This window comes from Muntiacus reevesi, chromosome 2 (genome assembly GCF_963930625.1).
Source record: "Muntiacus reevesi chromosome 2, mMunRee1.1, whole genome shotgun sequence".
Classification (NCBI taxonomy): Eukaryota; Metazoa; Chordata; class Mammalia; order Artiodactyla; family Cervidae; genus Muntiacus; species Muntiacus reevesi.
Genome location: NC_089250.1, coordinates 170,568,615 through 170,587,443, shown reverse-complemented (window position 1 = coordinate 170,587,443; position 18,829 = coordinate 170,568,615). Strand labels below are relative to the sequence as shown.

Here is an 18,829-nt window from a genome sequence, read left to right as displayed (position 1 = left end):
TTCAGAGAAGCCTGGCTAGAATTTGGTCAAGGAGACCACCTGTTCCTTCCTCAGGGACTAAGTTTTTGTGCCCCTATTAGCCAATGTTTGGATCAAGCATCTGAGAAAACAGCCCTAGGTACAAAGAGCAGTGAAATTGAAATGGACGACGAAGCAGGTCATTTAATCTCAACTGCAAGACACACATACAAAGCTTTCAAGTACAGGTAGTAATACAGGTCTGCCATAGTACTTTATTTCCAATTCTGAAACACAAAATGTTCTAAGACTTAGGAGTTTTCCCCTAAGTGAAATTGAAGTGAAAGTCGCTTAGACGTGTCCGACTCCTTCCGACCCCATGAACTATACAGTCCATGGAATTCTCCAGGCCAGAATACTGGAGTGGGTTGCCTTTCCCTTCTCCAGGAGATCTTCCCAACCCAGGGATCAAACCCAGGTCTCCTGCATTGCAGGCAGATTCTTCACCAGCTGAGCCACCAGGGAAGCACTAAGTTTGGAGCAGACTCATCTGATCTAACATGAGCTGAGACTGACACTATCTATAGCTTTTATATATCCCACTTCTGGGTAATATTTGTCACTATTGACACATTACTGCTACAGAAATAGTGTCTTTGATTACAAGTCGTTCCAGACCCCACTGAAGGTTTCTTCTAGTATATATACTGCCCTTTCAAACAGAACCCAAAACTTCTGGATTCCAAAACCACATCTGGCCCCAAGGTCCCCCACACTCATATTTGCTGAGCTCTAACTCACATTTATCGTTCTCTTAGTTTACTGTGTACAATGCAATGATTTTGCATACTGCAAAATGATTACTAGATTAAGGTATGTTAACACATCCAGTACCTCACATAGTTACACTTTGTGTGTGTGTGGTGTGAAATGTTTTAAAACCTACTCTTAAGCGTCTTTCAAATATATAATACAGCACTATTAACTATATAATCACCATGCTTTATATTACAAGCCCAGAGCTTAGTTACCTTGCCACTGAAAGGTCCCAACGGTTTTTGATGCAGGATTAACTAGGAGTCCTACAAATATTACCAGTAGTATTGAGTATTTAGATTGCATCAGTCACTGTTCTAAGTACTTTATGTAAGTACCTCATTTAATCCTCCCAACACCATGTGAAAGCGAAAGTGTGAGTGGCTCAGTCGTGCCCAGCTCTTTTCGATTTCATGGACTGCAGCCCACCAGGCTTCTCTGTCCATGGGATTTTCCAGGCAAGGATACTGGGGTGGTTTGCCACTTCTTTCTTCAAGGGATCTTCCCAACCCAGGGATCAAACCTGGGTCTCCTGAACTGCAGGCAGATCCTTTACCGACTCAGCTACCAGAGAAGCCCATCCTCTTTTATAAATGAGAAAATTGAGGTAATTAGCTATTTAATCTGCTGAATATCATGTAGCAAGTAGCCCAGCTGAGTAGGGCTTCATGCATTTCACCACAATGGGTAAGGAAAGGTCTTTGTAACAAAACAGCTTCCAACTTCAGAATAGTACACTTAACAGTGGCTCAAATATCAGAGATGAGGCAAGAAGCCTGAAGATTGGTGGGCTGCGGGTTTTGGTTGGTTCAGAAGCTGCTTTTGAACTATTAAGAAAGCTGAGCGCTGAAGAATTGATGTTTTGAACTGTGATGTTGTAGAAGACTCTTGAGAGTCCCTCAGACTGCAAGGAGATCCAACCAGTCCATCCTAAAGGAAATCAGTCCTGAATATTCATTGGAAGGACTGATGTTGAAGCTGAAACGCCAATACTTTGGCCCCCTGATGTGAAGAACAGACTCATTGGAAAAGACCCTGATGCTGGGAAAGACTGAAGGCAGGAGAAGGGGACGACAGAGGACGAGATGTTTGGATGGCATCACTGACTCAATGGAAAACAGTTTGAGTAAATGCTGGGAGTTGGTGATGGACAGGGAGCCCTGGTGAGCTGCGGTTCATGGGGTCGCAAAGAGTCAGACACGACTGAGTGACTGAACTGAACTGATGGGACCAGATGCCATGATCTTAGTTTTCTGAATGTTGAGTTTTAAGCCAGCTTTTTCACTCTCCTCTTTCACCTTCATCAGTTCAGTTCAGTCACTCAGTCGTGTCTGACTCTTTGCGACCCCATGAGCTGCAGCACACCAGGCCTCCCTGTCCATCACCAACTTCCAGAGTCCACCCAAACCCACGAGTTTTAAGACAGCTTTTTCACTCTCCTCTTTCACTTTCATCAAGAGTCTCTAAATTTAGCTCTTCTTCACTTTCTGCCTATCTGAGGTTATCAATATTTCTCCCAGTAATCTTGATTCCAGCTTGTGCTTCATCCAGCCCAGCGTTTCTCATGATATACTCTGCATATAAGTTAAATAAGCAGGGTGACAATATACAGTCTTGAAGTACTCCTTTCTCAATTTTGAACCAGTCCACTGTTCTATGTCTGGTTCTAACTGTTGCTTCTTGACCTGCATACAGATTTCTCAGGAGGCAGGTCAGGTGGTCTGGTATTCCCATCTCTTGATGAATTTCCCATAGTTTATTGTGATCTACACAGTCAAAGACTTTACGTAATCAATAAAGCAGAAGTAGATGTTTTTCTGGAATTCTCTTGCTTTTTCTATGACCCAACGGATGTTGGCAAGTTGATCTCTGATTCCTCTTCCTTCTCTACATCCAGCTTGAACAACTGGAAGTTCATGGTTCACGTATTGTTGAAGCCTGGCTTGGAGCATTTTGAGCATTACTCTGCTAGCGTGTGAGATGAGTGCAATTGTGTGGTAGTTTGAGCATTCTTTGGCATTGCCTTTCTTTGGGATTGGAATGAAAACTGACCCTTTCCAGTCCTGTGGCCACTGTTGAGTTCTCCAAATTTGCTGACATATTGAGTGTAGCACTTTCACATCATCTTTTAGGATTTGAAATGGCTCAACTGGAATTCTATCACCTCCACTAGCTTTGCTCATAGTGATGCTTCCCAAGACCCACTTGACTTCACACTCCAGGATGTCTGGCTCTAAGTGAGTGAACACACCATTGTGATTATCTGGGTTGTGAAGATTTTTTTTGTACAGTTTTTCTGTGTGTTCTTGCCACCTTTTCTTAATATCTTCTACTTCTGTTAGGTCCATACCATTTCTGTCCTTTATTGTGCCCATCTTTGCATGAAATGTTCCCTTGGTATCTCTAATTTTCTTGAAGAGATCTCTAGTCTTTCCCATTCTATGTTGTCCTCTATTTCTTCGCATTGGTCACTGAGGAAGACTTTCTTATCTCTCCTTGCCATTCTTTGGAACTCTGAACTCAAATGGGTATATCTTTCCTTTTCTCCTTTGCCTTTTGCTTCTCTTCTTTTCACAGTTATTTGTAAGGCCTCCTCAGACAACCATTTTGCCTTTTTTCATTTCTTTTTCTTGGGGGTGGTCTTGATCCCTGCCTCCTGTACAATGTCACAAACCTCTGTCCATAGTTCTTCAGGCACTATCTATCAGATCTAATCCCTTGAATCTATTTCTCACTTCCACTGTGTAATCATAAGGGATTTGATTTAGGTCATACCTGAATGGTCTAGTGGTTTTCCCTACTTTCTTCACTTTAAGTCTGAATTTGGCAATAAAGAGTTCATGATCTGTGCCACACTAAGCTCTCGGTCCTTACAAGGTGATTAAGGTCTGGGTTTTTAATATACAGCATGGTGATTATAGTTAACATTGCCGTATTGTGATTTGAAAGATGCTTAAAAGTAGGTACTAAACCGTTTCACACCACACACACACACACACACACACACACACACAAAATGTAACTATGTGAGGTGTTGGATATGTTAACTGTACCTCATTCTAGTGATCATTTTGCAGTATATACATATATCAGATCATTGCATTGTACACAGTAAACTAACAGAACAGTAAAAGTTAGTTAGAGCTCAGTACATACGACTGTGGGGGACCTTGGCGTACATCCCTCTTTATACAGTAAGGAACATTTGCCCCAGAGACAGCGGTGCCCTAACAGACCCATCAGCCCATCACTGTCAACTTTACCTTGTTACCAACTTTAATTAAGCAGAAAGGATCTTGGGCTTGGCACTTTGGTGCAGAACGGAGCGGGGGCTCCGCGGTGGGGTGCACGGTCCAGCCTGGACTGATTGGTGGACTCTTGAGGCTCGGCCCCCTGAGAAGAGGGCGGCGAAGCTCGGCGCAGGGCTGGGCCGGGGAGCGACGCCAGGGTTCCGGGGGTGGGACGGCAGACGACGCGAATCCCACACCGCCAGACGGCCGCGGGCAGCACGACCTCGCTTGCCCCTTCCGCACGCCCCGAGGGCCGGGCAGCTCAGAGCTGCGGCTTCAGAAAACCGAGGGTGCTCCCAGCGCCTCTGGACGAGAAGACACCACGCACCGGGCAACACCAGGCTGAAGGACACCACGCGCCGGGGCGTGGCTCCCGCCCGGCAGCGAGGCGGACTCTCAAGGAATACAACTCCCAGAGACGCCAGCGCTCCTCCCCTCTGATAGGCCCGCTGCGCCACCTACCAGCCAACCAGAGACGGCAGACGGGCTCAGCGACCAATCACAAGAGGGGAGGCGGGCGCTCCTCCAGCCGACCGCAGGTCCCAAGGCGAATCGTGGCGAAACACTTAACAGGAGATTCTCTGGAGCCCCAAGGCCGACGCAGTGACCGAAGAAGTGACAGAATCAACGACCTAAGGGAGTGACAGTGACTAGAGAAGTGACAGAACTAACGACCTCGGGGGGAAATCCCCTCATGTCTTCAAGGGTCTGGCCTCCGCTACTCCAGCCTGTGGTAGAGCCAGCCAGAGCTCACGGGTTCCCGGCGGCGCCCCGCCCCCAGCCCCTTATTGGCTCCCTTGGGGCACGTGAGATAAGAGGGCGTGGCCTCGGCGGCGCGGGCTGGGCGGGAGGGCGGCACCTGGCCGCGAGAGGGGGCTGAGAGGCCCGGCCGCCTGGGGCCTGTGGCCGCATGGACAGCCTGGCGCTGGGCCGATGGCGACGGCGGAGGCCTGAGGATCTGCAGGTCCCGGGGGACGCGGTGAGTCCCCCGGAGCCCGGGCCCTGCGAAGGGGAAGGCGGCAGCGCTGGGCGCACGCCCACCGGGTCTGGCGACTCCTGGAGCCTGAAGTGGGAGGAGGCCGGGCCGGGGCGGGCGGCGCGCGCCCGCTTGGGCTGAGCGTAGTGGGCGGGGCCTGGGTGGAGCAGGCCGCCCCTCAGGCCGCGCCTGCGCAGAGATGCGGGCCCGGGCGGGCCGAGCACGCCCACTTGGGCGGAGCACAGTGGACGGGGCCTCTGTGAGGCGGACCGCCCCTCAGACCGCGCCTGCGCAGAGATGCGAGTCCAGGCGGGCGGTATGCGCCCGCTTGGGCGGAGCACAGTGGGCGGGGCCTGGATGGGGCGGCCACCCCCTCAGGCTGCGCCTGCGCAGAGATGCGGGGTCCTGGAAACCCAGGGTTGGTCCCATGTGCTTAGGGCTGTTGCGGAGGCCTCGGAGGTTCTGTGTCCAAAGTCAAGGGCTGTCCCACCTTCTGCGCGCAGCTGTTCCTGAGTCAGACCGCCACGTGCAGGCACTGGGCTGGATATGATATGGGTGCCAGGCCAGCAGACACTCCAGTCGTTTGCTGCGAGAGCGCAGGGTAAGAGGTGATGGGTAATGGGAGGGCCCCTAATCAAGTTCGGGGTGGGTGCGTCGTCGAGCCTATGCGAGGCTTGAAGGGAAAATTACTGTGGGCAGGAAGTGCGTAGGTTTTCAGGGAACCGACAGAAGCCCTGTGCGATGGGGAACAGAAGGGCAGAGCCTCTGAGCTGCGCTCTTGTCCAACACCTCTGCCTGCAAATCTCTGGTTCTCACTTCATGTTGTTTACTCCATGGTTCCTTCTAAGAGCAGCAGCCATCGCCGCTGTACCGAGCAACAGACTTATTTATATGCTTCTTCTACACCTCCCGACTCTGTAAGCATGGCGTGTTCCTTTCCAGTCAGTGCAGGCAACGTTTTTCTCCAGTGTTTTGCACAGCCTACGAGGAGTGAGGAGCTTTCTCCCCTGAAGCCTCTTTCCTCGCCACCCACTGCCTCACCATGAGCTAGTGTCACTTATGTTCTTGATGCAGTGCTCATCTCCCTGGTACCACTTCACAGGGCACAGGCTTAGCTTCTGTAACAGGGAGACTTCAGACCACCCTGGCTCAAACCTGAGGGAAGTTTGGTTCTGTGCATAGTAGTACAAAGGTGAGCCCAGGGCAGTGGAACAGTTCAGCTCAGTCGCTCAGTCATGTCCAACTCTTTGTGACCCCATGAACTGCAGCACTCCAGGCCTCCCTGTCCATCACCAACTCCTGGAGTTTACTCAAACTCATATCCATCGAGTAGGTGATGCCATCCAGCCATCTCATCCTCTGTCGTCCCCGTCTCCTTGCACCTTCTAGTGGTACCCAGGTCAGAGACATCCATGCACCCAGTCTCGTTCTGTCCGTGGCTTCAGCAGCCCCTTGTCCTCCAGACACGTGTGTGTTCAACCCCTCAGCTGTGTCTGCTTCTTTGCAAACCTATGCATTGTGACCCGCCAGGCTCCTCTGTCTGTGGGATTTTCCAGGCAAGAGTACTGGAGTAGGTTGCCTGCTTCAGAGGATCTTCCTGACCTAGGGATCGAACCCACGTCTCCCGTGTCTCCTTCGTTGTCTGGTGGATTCTTTACCACTGAGCCACCTGGGAAGCCCCATTCTCTAGACAGTGGAAGTAAATAGGAAAGTGACATGATCATCCTGACATTTAAAGGGCTACGCTTTTCCACAGAGCAGCTTTGTGGGAAATGAAAGGGATGGTGGTCAGAGGGGAGGCACAATATATAGATGGTGAGAGGTGATGGAGGCTCAGACTGAGGGGAGTGGGATGGTGACAGTACACAGACTGTGTGTTTTGGAGGAAAAACTGACTGATCTTGCTGGTGGGGCGGGTGTGGAAGGGAAGGTAGAGGGAGGAGTCCAGATGACCCCAGGCTTGTGACTGGAGCACCTGGGTGTGCAGTGGTGATGTCGCTGCTGGAGAGGACGTCTTGGAGGCATTTCGCTGAGGTGTGGCAGCGTCTGCCAGTCCTCAAGTGGCCACCATGTGGATTACCAATTTCACAACTACCTGCTATGATGCCCATATTACCAGTGAGGAAACCGAAGTGCAGAGAGACAAACCAACTGGCAAGTGGTGGCAGTAGGTCCTAAACCCTTCCAACGCCCTCCAGAACTTGTGTTCTTAACCATTGGGCTCTACAGCTTCCTAAGGGGGCTTGTGGAACTAAAACATGAGACTTCAAAACAGAGTCCTTAGTTGGCCATAAACTGATGAAAGGTGTGATGCGCTGCACTGTCAGGGATGGGGAGCCATAGGCCACTGTTGATCAGAGAGAACAGGAAAGACTTAATAGAAGAAACCTTGAGTGTCTTTCAGATTGGAGTTGGTGGGATGAAGTGCCCAGGCCGAGGCTCCAGCACTCCCAAACTGTTACCAGACACGGATGAGGCTGTGTAGTGCTGGGGGTGTCCTGTCTCCTGATCTGATAAAGTTCTTGTTTACGTCATATTGTGTCCTAGTTTTTGATCTGGTATTCTGGACTGAGCTTCATGAAGGAGCCAAGTTCTTCCTGCCACTTTCCACTCTCTCATTCTCTGTCTGTCTCTCACACACCCATTCAGAATTCGGTTACTCGGGAAGCGGGAGTCCCTTCGTACCTCGATGACAGCCCAGTGGCTCTGCACCCTGTGTGTTAAAACCAGCGGAAGAGACTAGGGGCTGGCGCCACCAGGACCATCTCTGGAATGAGGGTGCTCATGAGTCAGGTCAGAGTCTCTCCTGTCCGCTTGTGAGTGTCCTGCTCGCGGTCAGGCCAGTGAGTGTGCTGGCAGTTAAATAGCTAACACGCAGCAGCGGAATAGCAGTAGCGCTTATCGTTTCTGTGGCAGAGACTTTTTAAAATTATTTCTGCTGAGCACCTGTTGTGGACCAACACTGCTCTAGGCTCTGGACGGAGAGAAGCGAGGCCCTGCTGAGCTTGACCCCATGACTGGGCATCCAGTGCCTGGCTTCTTGCAGTCCACAGCCACCGCACTCACCACACCTTTCAGAATGGAGGTGTCAACCCAGAACGCCCGAAAATTCATGCCTACGCCTCAGCCTTTCATCTCCCTGAAGACTCTTTTCCCAAAAAAGCTCTGTAAAGAGCAGGCCCTCTGGCCAGAGTACAGAGATTTCAGTAACAAGAACAAAAGCCTACTGTTTGCCCACAGAGTTACCATTTCCAGTGCACTTCAGTCTTTTGTATATTCTTATTTCCATCTGGTTTTATTTTTTGGTTTTCTTCCTGAAGGAATACCTTTAACACATTCCCTGGTGGCTCAGATCTGCCTGCAATGCAGGAGACATGAGTTTGATCTCTGTGTTGGGAAGTTCCCCTGGAGAAGAGAATGGTAACCTACTCCAGTATTCTTGCCTGGAGAACTTCCTGGATGTAGGAGCCTGGCGGGCTACGGTTAATGGGCTTGCAGAGTCGGACGCGCGTGAGCGACTGACACGTTCAGTGTTCATGTAGGCTGTGCACTGCAGCGGCAGTGTCGCTGCTGAGTAAAGCCACCAACAGGTCAACACTTCACCACGGAATTTGGCTCATCAGCCCTGATGTGGTTTTGTTTAGCTGTGCTGTGTAGGTTCTTCTGCAGGTCTGGAAGTGGCTAGGTGCACGTTCTTTCGGCAGACATGTTTTTCCTTACGGGTACACTGGTACACAGGTCACGCCTTCAGTTCCAGGGTGAGCACACTTGAGCTTTGCGGGAGGGCAGGTAATTGAGTTGCAATCTGGAATGTTTTTGATTCAGCTGTTGAAATTTAGATGTGAGTAAATTGTAAAATTCCTACCATTTTCACCAATCCTTGATGTTATGAATAGCTGCCCTTAAATTAGAGGGCTGATGATATTTTATATCCACTTTCTCTGGATAACTTATAGATCCATTTTTGCTAACACTTGAAAGGTTGTCCAGTAAAGCTAGGTGTTCTTGTCACCAAAACCACTCAGATGTATTGATGTCTCTAACTCCATCCAAGTAACCTTATGGGGTCTAACTTACAAAGTGAGAAATTCAGAGTTAAATTTGCTTGTTCTGCCTCATAGGACATAGGTTTTCTTGCTCATCTGCTCAGTGAGATCCCCACTGTGAAAAACCTAGTGAATAGTAGCTGATGGTGTGGATCCCTGATGAAACCATTTGGCTCTGTCTTTTGGTGACCACTCTTTTAATTCTAAATAATTGCAACCCACTTTTCAAGAAACTATATATTTCTCTCACCTGTTGTTTTAGTTTAGAAATTATCCATTGAGCTACTTTGTATTGGCTGGTCTACTCAGTTTAATTGTACTCAGCTATCAAAAGCAGAGTCATTACTTTGCCAGCAAAGGTCCGTATGGTCAAAGCTGTAGTTTTTCCAGTAGTCATGTATGGATATGAGAGTTGTACCATAAAGAAGGCTGAGCGCCAAAGAATTGATGCTTTTAAACTGTGGTGCAGGAGAAGACTCTTGAGAATCCCTTGGACTGCATGGAGATCCAACCAGTCAATCTTAAAGGAAATCAATCCTGAATATTCATTGGAAGGACTGATGCTGAAGCTGAAGCTCCAATACTTTTGCCACCTGATGAGAAGAGTAGACTCATTGGAAAAGACCCTAATGCTGGGAAAGATTGAGGGCAGCAGGAGAAGAGGACGACAGAGGATGAGATGGTTGGATGGCCTCACCGACTTGATGGACATGAGTTTGAGCAAGCTCCGGGAGATGGTGAGGGACAGGGAAGCCTGGCGTGCTGCAGTCCATGGGGTCACAAAGAGTCTGACATGACTGAGCAACTGAAGAACAATCCTCCCATCTAGAAAAAAGGAAATTTGTCAATCACTTCATCTTCATTTGTAACTCTAGTCAGATATTCATGCTGCCAGCTACAGCCTTGATCATTTAGTTTTTAGCAGATTTCTCTGTACATGACACAGAAGAGTCAAAATGAGGTTAGGTCAGTTAGGAGGCAGTCCTCCATGGTGTGGGCCCTTTTAGGTGTCTGGTGAGCTCAGCAGTGACCCATGGAGGACTGTGACTAGGCGCCCAGACCAAGCAAGGCACACCAGAGGTGTTCAGCACCTACTCTGTGATCGCTTACCGTGAAGAGTGTGTGTGTGTGTGTTTAACTGAAAAGAAATGGTGGAAGACTCACACTGATGCATAAAATCATTGGTATCTTTTAAGTATATGTCATTTATCTAGGGAAAGTTATAGATTACGTGGTATAGTGTGCCCCTTCAGGTCAGTCCCCATGGCTATGAGTTCTCAGATTTCCCTTTCACACTTACCATCAAGACCACGTGGATTAAAGTTTTAAAATTTTAAGTGTACAGTGAAGTGATTTTTCATGAATTTAGCCGTGCAGCGATCACCATAGTGAAGACTGCTTTCTTCAAAAAGATCGCTTGTGGCCATTCGCAACCCCAGATCCAGTCAATCACCATCTCTACTTTCTGTTTCTCTAGATTTGCCTTTTCCGGACATTTTGTGTAAACAGAAGTATATAATGTGTGATTTTGCCTCTGACTTCTCTCACTTTTATTATGTTTTTGAGATTCATCCACAATGAAGCATATATTAGTAGTTTTTTTATTGTTAAATAATATTCCATTGTATAGATATACCACGTTTTGTTTATTCATTCATCAGTGGATGAACATTGGGGCTGTTTTTCCTTTTTGGCTGTTATAAATAGTGCTGAAAACTCTGAAGGATCACATAGAGGTCATTGTGTGGACATAAGTTTTCATTACTTCTGGATGGACACCCCTACTGGAATGACTGGTTCCAATGTTAAATTTATGTCTAACTTACTAAAAACTGCCAAACTGCTGTTTAAAGTGGTGGCAGCATTTTACACCCCTTTGTTGCTGTTCAGTCACTCAGTCATGTCCGGCTCTCTGACCCCATGGCCTGCAGCACGCCAGGCTTCCCTGTCCATCACCATCTCCCAGAGTTTGCTCAAACTCCTGTTCATTGAACTGGTGATGCCATCCAACCATCTCATCCTCTGTTGTCCCCTTCCCCTCCCGCCTTCTGTCATCCCCAACATTAGGATCTTTTCCAGTCTTTTCACATCAGGTGGCCAGGGTATTGGACCTGAAGCTTCAGCCCTTCCAATGAATATTCAGAGTTGATTTCCCTTAGGATGGGCTGGTTTGATCTCCTTGATGTCAAAGGGCCTCTTAAGAGTCTTCTCCAACACCACAATTCAAAAGCATCCATTCTTCGGTGCTCAGCCTTCTTTATGGTCCAACTTTGCGCCCCTGCTGGCATCCTGAGATGGTTCTGGTTTGTCCACATCTTCCTCACATCTGTCATTTTGATTATAGTCATTCTAGTAGATGTGAAGTTAAGTGTTCTCAGCAATCTAAATTTTTGCTTATTTTTGCTTATTAATCATTCATATCTTTTTGGTGGACTGTCTATTCAAATTTTTTGCCCATTGAAAAACAGCTTTCAGTTCATTCGCTCAGTCATGTCTGACTCTGTGTGACCCCATGAACTAGAGCACACCAGCCTTCCCTGTCCATTACCAACTCCCAGTAATGGAGCTTGCTCAAACTCATGTCCATCAAGTCTGTTATACCATCGAACCATCTCGTCCTCTGTCGTCCCCTTCTCCTCCTGCCTTCAATCTTTCCCAGATAAAAAACAGCTTTATTTATGTGTAGTTTTAAATGGGTTTCTGAACTCAGTGCCAGTGTGTGTGGTGGAGGCTTCCCCCAGCAGCTCTTGGACACCAGCAGGATGTCTTGGAGTTCAACTCAGTCCTGACACTGACTGCCCAGAGACGGCCTCCGAGCCCATGGGTAGAGGGCCCAGGCCCCCAAGGCCACCCTCCACTCCAGACGCCGAAGCTCAGGTTGTTACCACTGGCTGTAGGCCAGAGGTTCCCTCCACCCGCCCCTTAGATCCAGTTACCTCTGGAGCAGAACTCCAGCCGCCCGTTGACTCACCAGATTACTAATTGTCTATAAAAGGGTATCAAAAGACGTGAATCCACAGCCGTAGGAGCCACACACAAGACAAGATTCGGCACAAAGAAGGTCTGTCCTCCTGCAGCCCCGGCCCGCACACCACACCAGCTCGGGGCTCCCCGTCCCGAAAGTGCTCGGAACCCCTCCTCTTTGATTGTCCGGCGGCTTCGTTTTGTGGGCGTGAGTGATAGTGGCCTCTGTGACTCAGCTTCTGTCCCCTTCCCACTCCCCAGAAATCAGAGGGTGGGACTGAAAGTCCCAAGCATCTCTTCTTGGGTGGTTCCTCAGGCAGCCAGTCCCCCCCCCCCCCCCAGGTGCTTTCCAAAAGTCACTTCGTTAACGTGAGGAACAGGACACCCATTTCACCTTTATGGCTCTGAAGTGACCTCAGGAACCGAGGACTAGAGACCACATGTTATGCCCTGGTCGCTTAGAAATTCCAAGGGTTTTGGGAGCTGCAGTCCCGGAACCAAATATATCTTAAAAATACATTTTGGTCACCTGAATGACTATATACGTGTGTGTGTGTATATAATAAATATGTGTTTATTATATGCATACATAAATAATATATATGATAAATGACAGTCTTGCAGATTTGTATCCTAGTGCAGTTCACTCTGAGAGTGCACAGATGAGTGGTTTTAGTGTAGTACGGAGTTGTGTAAATATCATCACAACCTGATTTCAGGACATTTTCATCACCCCTGAAAGAAACCTGGTCCCCTGTCCCACTCCCCCAGCTCTAAGCAACCTCCAGTTTACTTTCTGTCTCTGCTGACTTGCCTGTTCTGGCCATTTCATATAAATGGAATCACACAATATTTCGTCTCTTGTGACCGGCTTCTTTCACTTAACATAAGTGGTTCATCCGTACTGAAATAAATATCAGTATTTTATTTCTTCTTGTCGCTAAATATTACATCGTATGAATAATACCGCATTTTATTTAAGCGTTTCTCAGTTGGTGGGCATTCAGGTTGTGTGTTCTTCGGGGATTTTCTGAGGAATGCTGCTGTGAACACTCAGGTACAGGTTTTTTGTGTGGACGTATGTTTTTATCTCCCTTGGGTAGGTGCCTCACTGTGGAATTGCTGAGTTATTAGGTAATTCTGTGCTTAACATTTTGAGAAATCACCAAACTGTTCTGCAAAACAGCTGCACTGTTTAAATTCCCACCAGCAACAAATGGGGGTTCTATTTTCTCCACATCCTTGCCAACACTTGTTTGGATTATAACCATTCCAGTGGGTAGGACATGGTATCCCGTTGTGGTTTTGATTTGCATTTTTCTAATGATGTTGAACATCTTTTCATGTACTTATTGACCATATGTAAATCTTTTTCAGCAGAATTCCTGTTCATATCCTTTGCCTGTTTAAAAAATTGTGCTGTTTGCCATCTTGTTGAGTTGAAAGACTTCTTTCTTTTTTCTGGAGACAAGTCTGTTAGCGTGCATATGGTAAGCAGTTTTGGATATTGATGAAATCCAGTTTACGAATTTGTTTCTTTTATGAGTCATGCTTTTTGTGATGTATCTAAAAAATCTTTGCCAAGCCCAAGATCACAGAGATTTTCTCTTATGTTCTCCTCTAAAAATTTAATGCTCTTTGCTCTTACATTTAGCTCTCTGATCCATCCCAAGTTCATCTCTGTGTGTGGTATATGTTAGGGCCCTGAGTTCCTCTTTCTGCATGTGGACAGAGAGTTAGGCCAGCACCACTTCTTATGAAGACTCTTCTTTCTCCATTGAGTTGTCTCAGCACCCGTGTCAAAAGTTAGTTCACCATAAGCGAGGGTTTATCCTGTACTCTCAGTTCTGTTCTATTGATTTCCGTGTGTTTCCTGTGCCATTACCACACTATCTTGATTACTGTAGCTTTATGTTAAGCTTTACTATATTTTTCATACATTATTAAGTTTTTAGTACTTCTTTAATATATGTTTCAGTCTTGTCTGCCCAGTTCGACTGAACGCACGCTAAGCCCCAGCTCTGGCATTTCCAGTTATTGGACTTCAGGCAAGTTAGCTGGGGTTTGTGGACTTCATTTTCTTCACATGCAAAATAGAAATAAAATGCCCTACCATTCTGACAGCACAGGATTTTGGTTTGTTACTGAAATAAAAAATATAGAAACACTCCATGCTGTAGTTTTTTTTTTTTTTTTTTTTAATCATTGCAAGGATAGTTTCTAGGTTCTGCCTGTGGTAAGTAGATTTTTTATAATTTAGGTTTATACTGTCCTTGGTGAATTATGCAAGCAAAATTAATGCTCAGTCTAGAGTGTGTGTTTATGTCCTTTCATTTTCATTGGAAGTAAGAGAGTGGTTTTTCTTCTCTCTCCTCCACCACCTTCCTCTGGGGAGCCAGCTTTCATGGAATCATGGTGGTGCCCACGGCTTGCCTCACTCGTCTCCTCATCGGTTGCTTTCCCTTTCCTGAGTGGGACTTGGTCCAGGGTGTGGATGCAAGTCCATGCCCAGGACGGGGAGGAGTCTTCTGGAAAGGGCAGCTGATGGTGCCCACATTCCGATGTTACATTCACCGTGGCTGAAGCCCCAGGGCACCTGACCACATTGGGTTGAGAGCAGGCGTCCTTGCTTCTGCTGGTTTCTGTCGTTCAGTCTGTGCTGCAGAAATTAACACCCCCGAGGGCGCAAGGTTGTTTCCAAGTGACTGTCCCTGAGGGGATGATCTCTGCACGCTTTCTCTCTCAGCGACAGTCTGCAGGCCTCATCAGTCCTGCTCCTCGGCGCTCGAGGTTCTGTTTCAGAGCTGGTGGATGGCCGCGTCAGCTGCTCCAGCAAAAGTGAACTTTCTTTACTGTGACAGATATTAAACTAGACTAGAATACCTCACGCAGCAACTTTCTGATAACTGGGACTCAGTCAGCATCACACAATTATGATACAGGTGATCTTTAGAATAAATTCCACTGGTCAATAAAAATCCTTAAAATACCTTCAAATGAAAGATGAGATTATTGTGCGTGTATGTGTATAGTTGGAGAATTACCTTTAATTGCATTACCAACTTCTGACAATTTACATTGGTATTCTAACTTAGAGTATATGTGCTTAACATATATTAGCATATATATTACATGTGCTTGACTTAAGGCTTTTCAAGAACCTGCCACTTTCTTGCTGTGCTGATTGAAGAGAATTCACAGGGTGTTTCTGTTAAAGCATTCTAGGAAGTTGACATCTTCTTTCTTTATCCTCCACATTCTGTTTGAGTGCAAAGTCGAGAAATGGGTTTCCAGAGGTGGCATCCTGTCAAATGTCTTCTCTTACTCAACTGTGTTTCTTTTTCAACTCTTCTCTGGCAGGATTGCTGCTTGATAGATCTTCTATAGTTATTAAGTAATGGGGTCTTTGTGTCTATTCAAGATTTGAATTTTGTTTACACAGTGCCAGAGTCATTTGTTGTTGTTCAGTCATGTCTGACTCTTTGTGACCCCATGGACTGCAGCACACCAGGCTTCCCTGTCCTTCACCATCTCCCAGAGTTTGCTCAAACTCATGTCCATAGAGTTGATGATGCCATTCAATGATCTCATTCTCTGTTGTCCCCTTCTCTTCCTATCCTCAGGCTTTCCCAGCATCATGGTCTTTTCCAGTGAGTTGCCTCTTCACATCAGGTGGCCAAAGTATTGGAGCTTCAGCTTCAGCATCCGTCCTTCCAATGAATATTCAGGGTTGATTTCCTTTAGGATTGACTGGTTTCATCTCCTAGTAGTCCAAGGGACTCTCAAGAGTCATCTCCAGCACCACAATTCAAAAGGATCAATTTTTTGGTGCTCAGCCTTCTCTATGGCCCAACTCTCACATCCTTGCATGACTACTGGAAAAATCATAGCTTTGACTATATAAACCTTTGTTGGTAAAGTAATGTCTCTGCTTTTTAATATGCTGTCTAGGTTGGTCATAGCTTTTCTTCCAAGGAGCAAGCATCTTCTAATTTCATGGCTGCAGTCATTGTCTGCAGTTGGGTGGTAAACCTTCACGTGCCTTGATGAAGACTGGCCGAAGCCTCTCTAGAAGGGAGTGGGAGAGAGCAAGGCATGTAACGCGCGCGTCCTGGACTTCGGTGCCTCTCAGTCTTCCTTTTCCCTTGATCCAGGCCTATCTGTGGCCATTGGAGTATTTGCCAAGTGAATACATGAGTCAGTGTCACGTACAGCCAGCTTTCACTAATCCCTGTTAAAAGCAGAAAACATGAATGATTTAATCCCGTCGGCCAGCCGAGGGCCACCACGTTCCCTGGAGGAGCCCAGCCCTTGATGACCGACTTGGGGTCAGTGTGGCTCCCCTTCCCCCTGCCACGTGGGGACCCAGCCCCCGCCACCGGAGCTTCTTGAGGAGTGTCCACAGTGGGTGGTCACAGATCGGCTGACCCGTCGTGCCAGGCCTTGTTTGACCCCACAGAGAAGGAGTTAGAATCCTTCTAACTCATTGAAAAACACAAGAGTATGTAGACCTCATCGAGAAGCATGCTTCCTGCTCACTGTCACCCGTCCACACGTGTCTGCTCTCCTTTCTGGCAAGCGACGTCCCTCAGAAAGGAGTGCGGGGCTGGGGTGTGACTACAGGAGGAGAGTCACATCCTGCGTGTGGATGACGTGGGGCATGTTCAGTATCCCCACTTCCCTTTGCCTGGATGTTCTGTGGTCGTGCCGCATGGCATGCAGGATCTTTGCTCCCCAACCCGCCATCGAACTCAGGCCCCCTGTGGTGGTCGCAAAGGGGCTTATGCGCTGGGCCACCAGGCAAGTCCCGCCCAGCTAGGTGGGAGTTGGCAGGAAACCCCTTTACACAGCTTGCCTCTTTCTGCAATGTGAAGGCTGAGCAGATCCTGAGTAACCGGAGATTGCGGTCCTTGGTCTTTTCTTCCTCAACCCTTCCATCCGACTCAGGCGGAACACGGAAGGTGGCACCATTTCCAATCACCAAGGTGGTTCGTATGATTATGGCAGTATTTGGCAGTACTTTGATGCACTGGAAAATAGCAAGGAAATCAGATTAGTCTTGGAAACTAAACTTAAGGCTTACGTAGCAGAGCCTGGCGTTAAATTTAAAGCAGAAGGACCCTCAGCAGTCCCCAGGACCGGGTGGTGCTTCCTGAGGGGGAGACGTAAGCTGGGGGGTGTGCCAGCCTCGTGTGGACCCGGGTGGCGGGTCGCCGGGGCCCCTCAGCCGGGGTGTTTTCCCTGCAGACTCGGGACCACGCCGTGGAGGTGGGGGCAGGGGCTCTGCTCTCTTCCGTGGTGGTGACCGCGTGTTGGGAGTATTTTACATGGTTCATTTCAGGAAGAATAATGACAATTCAGAAATTCTAGGACATGGTGTCTAGAAGAGGAAGATTCTGGAAAGCCTCTCAGATATGGGAGAGTGAAAGAGAGCAGGAATGCTTGGTCAGAGGGCAGCCTCAGAGGTATCCGAGAGCTGTCTTCACGCATGGGAGAGGACTTTTGTCTTACACGCGTCACTCTTTATGTCGCACAAGAGGGAAAAATTAGGATCATGGGAAGGTGATTTGGCTTCCATTGTATTTCTAGACGGTGGTATACACCAGAGCAAGTGCAGGAGGTTTTTTAATTTTCATTTTTAAAACTTCATTTCCAAGTAGTTCTAGACTTACAGAAAGGTTGGGAAAAAGCCACTGTAATATAGAGAATTCACCTGAACAATGTACATGGTCATAGTACGATCAGCAGACTCCCAGGCTCACCTCGTGCACGATCATCGCCCAAGCTCCAGCCTTACTCCAGCCTCACCTGTTTTCCCACCAGCACCCTTTTTCTGTCCTGGATCTCTTCCAGGACCCCACACTGCGCTGAGTCCCGCTCACCCCTCTAGTCACTGAGGCGTCCTTCCGGGACCCCACACTGCGCTGAGTCCCGCTCACCCCTCCAGTCACTGAGGCGTCCTTCCGGGACCCCACACTGCGCTGAGTCCTGTCCACCCCTCCAGTCACTGAGGCGTCCTTCCGGGACCCCACACTGCGCTGAGTCCCGCTCACCCCTCTAGTCACTGAGGCGTCCTTCCGGGACCCCACACTGCGCTAAGTCCTGTCTATCCCTCTAGTCACTGAGGCGTCCTTCCGGGACCCCACACTGCGCTGAGTCCCGCTCATCCCTCCAGTCACTGAGGCGTCCTTCCAGGACCCCACACTGCGCTGAGTCCTGTCCACCCCTCCAGTCACTGAGGCGTCCTTCCGGGACCCCACACTGCGCTGAGTCCCGTCCATCCCTCCAGTCACTGAGGCGTCCTTCCGGGACCCCACACTGCGCTGAGTCCCGTCCACCCCTCCAGTCACTGAGGCGTCCTTCCGGGACCCCACACTGCGCTGAGTCCCGTCCATCCCTCCAGTCACTGAGGCGTCCTTCCGGGACCCCACACTGCGCTGAGTCCCGTCCACCCCTCCAGTCACTGAGGCGTCCTTCCGGGACCCCACACTGCGCTGAGTCCCGCTCACCCCTCCAGTCACTGAGGCGTCCTTCCGGGACCCCACACTGCGCTGAGTCCCGCTCACCCCTCTAGTCACTGAGGCGTCCTTCCGGGACCCCACACTGCGCTGAGTCCCTCTCACCCCTCTAGTCACTGAGGCGTCCTTGGTTTCCTGACCCTGGAACTTCTACAGAGCAGCGGTCGGCTATCTGGCAGAAGACTGTCAGTCCATTTGGGTTGTCCAGCATCTTCTGTGATGAGGTTTAGACCACGCCCTTTCTGGCATGAGTATCACGAG

General features: G+C 48.6%; 1 protein-coding gene across 3 annotated transcripts in view; it reads left to right on the top strand.

The window, feature by feature from the left end:
* Positions 1-4,753: 4,753 nt before the first annotated feature.
* Positions 4,754-18,829, top strand: part of C2H10orf143 (chromosome 2 C10orf143 homolog) — a 28,330-nt gene continuing 14,254 nt past the window's right edge. For all 3 annotated transcript variants that reach the window (XM_065923558.1, XM_065923559.1, XM_065923562.1), the window contains exon 1: positions 4,754-5,043. In XM_065923558.1, the coding sequence (XP_065779630.1) occupies positions 4,975-5,043 (69 nt within the window). In that variant the 5' untranslated portion in view covers positions 4,754-4,974. The remainder of the gene's footprint in view (positions 5,044-18,829) is intronic.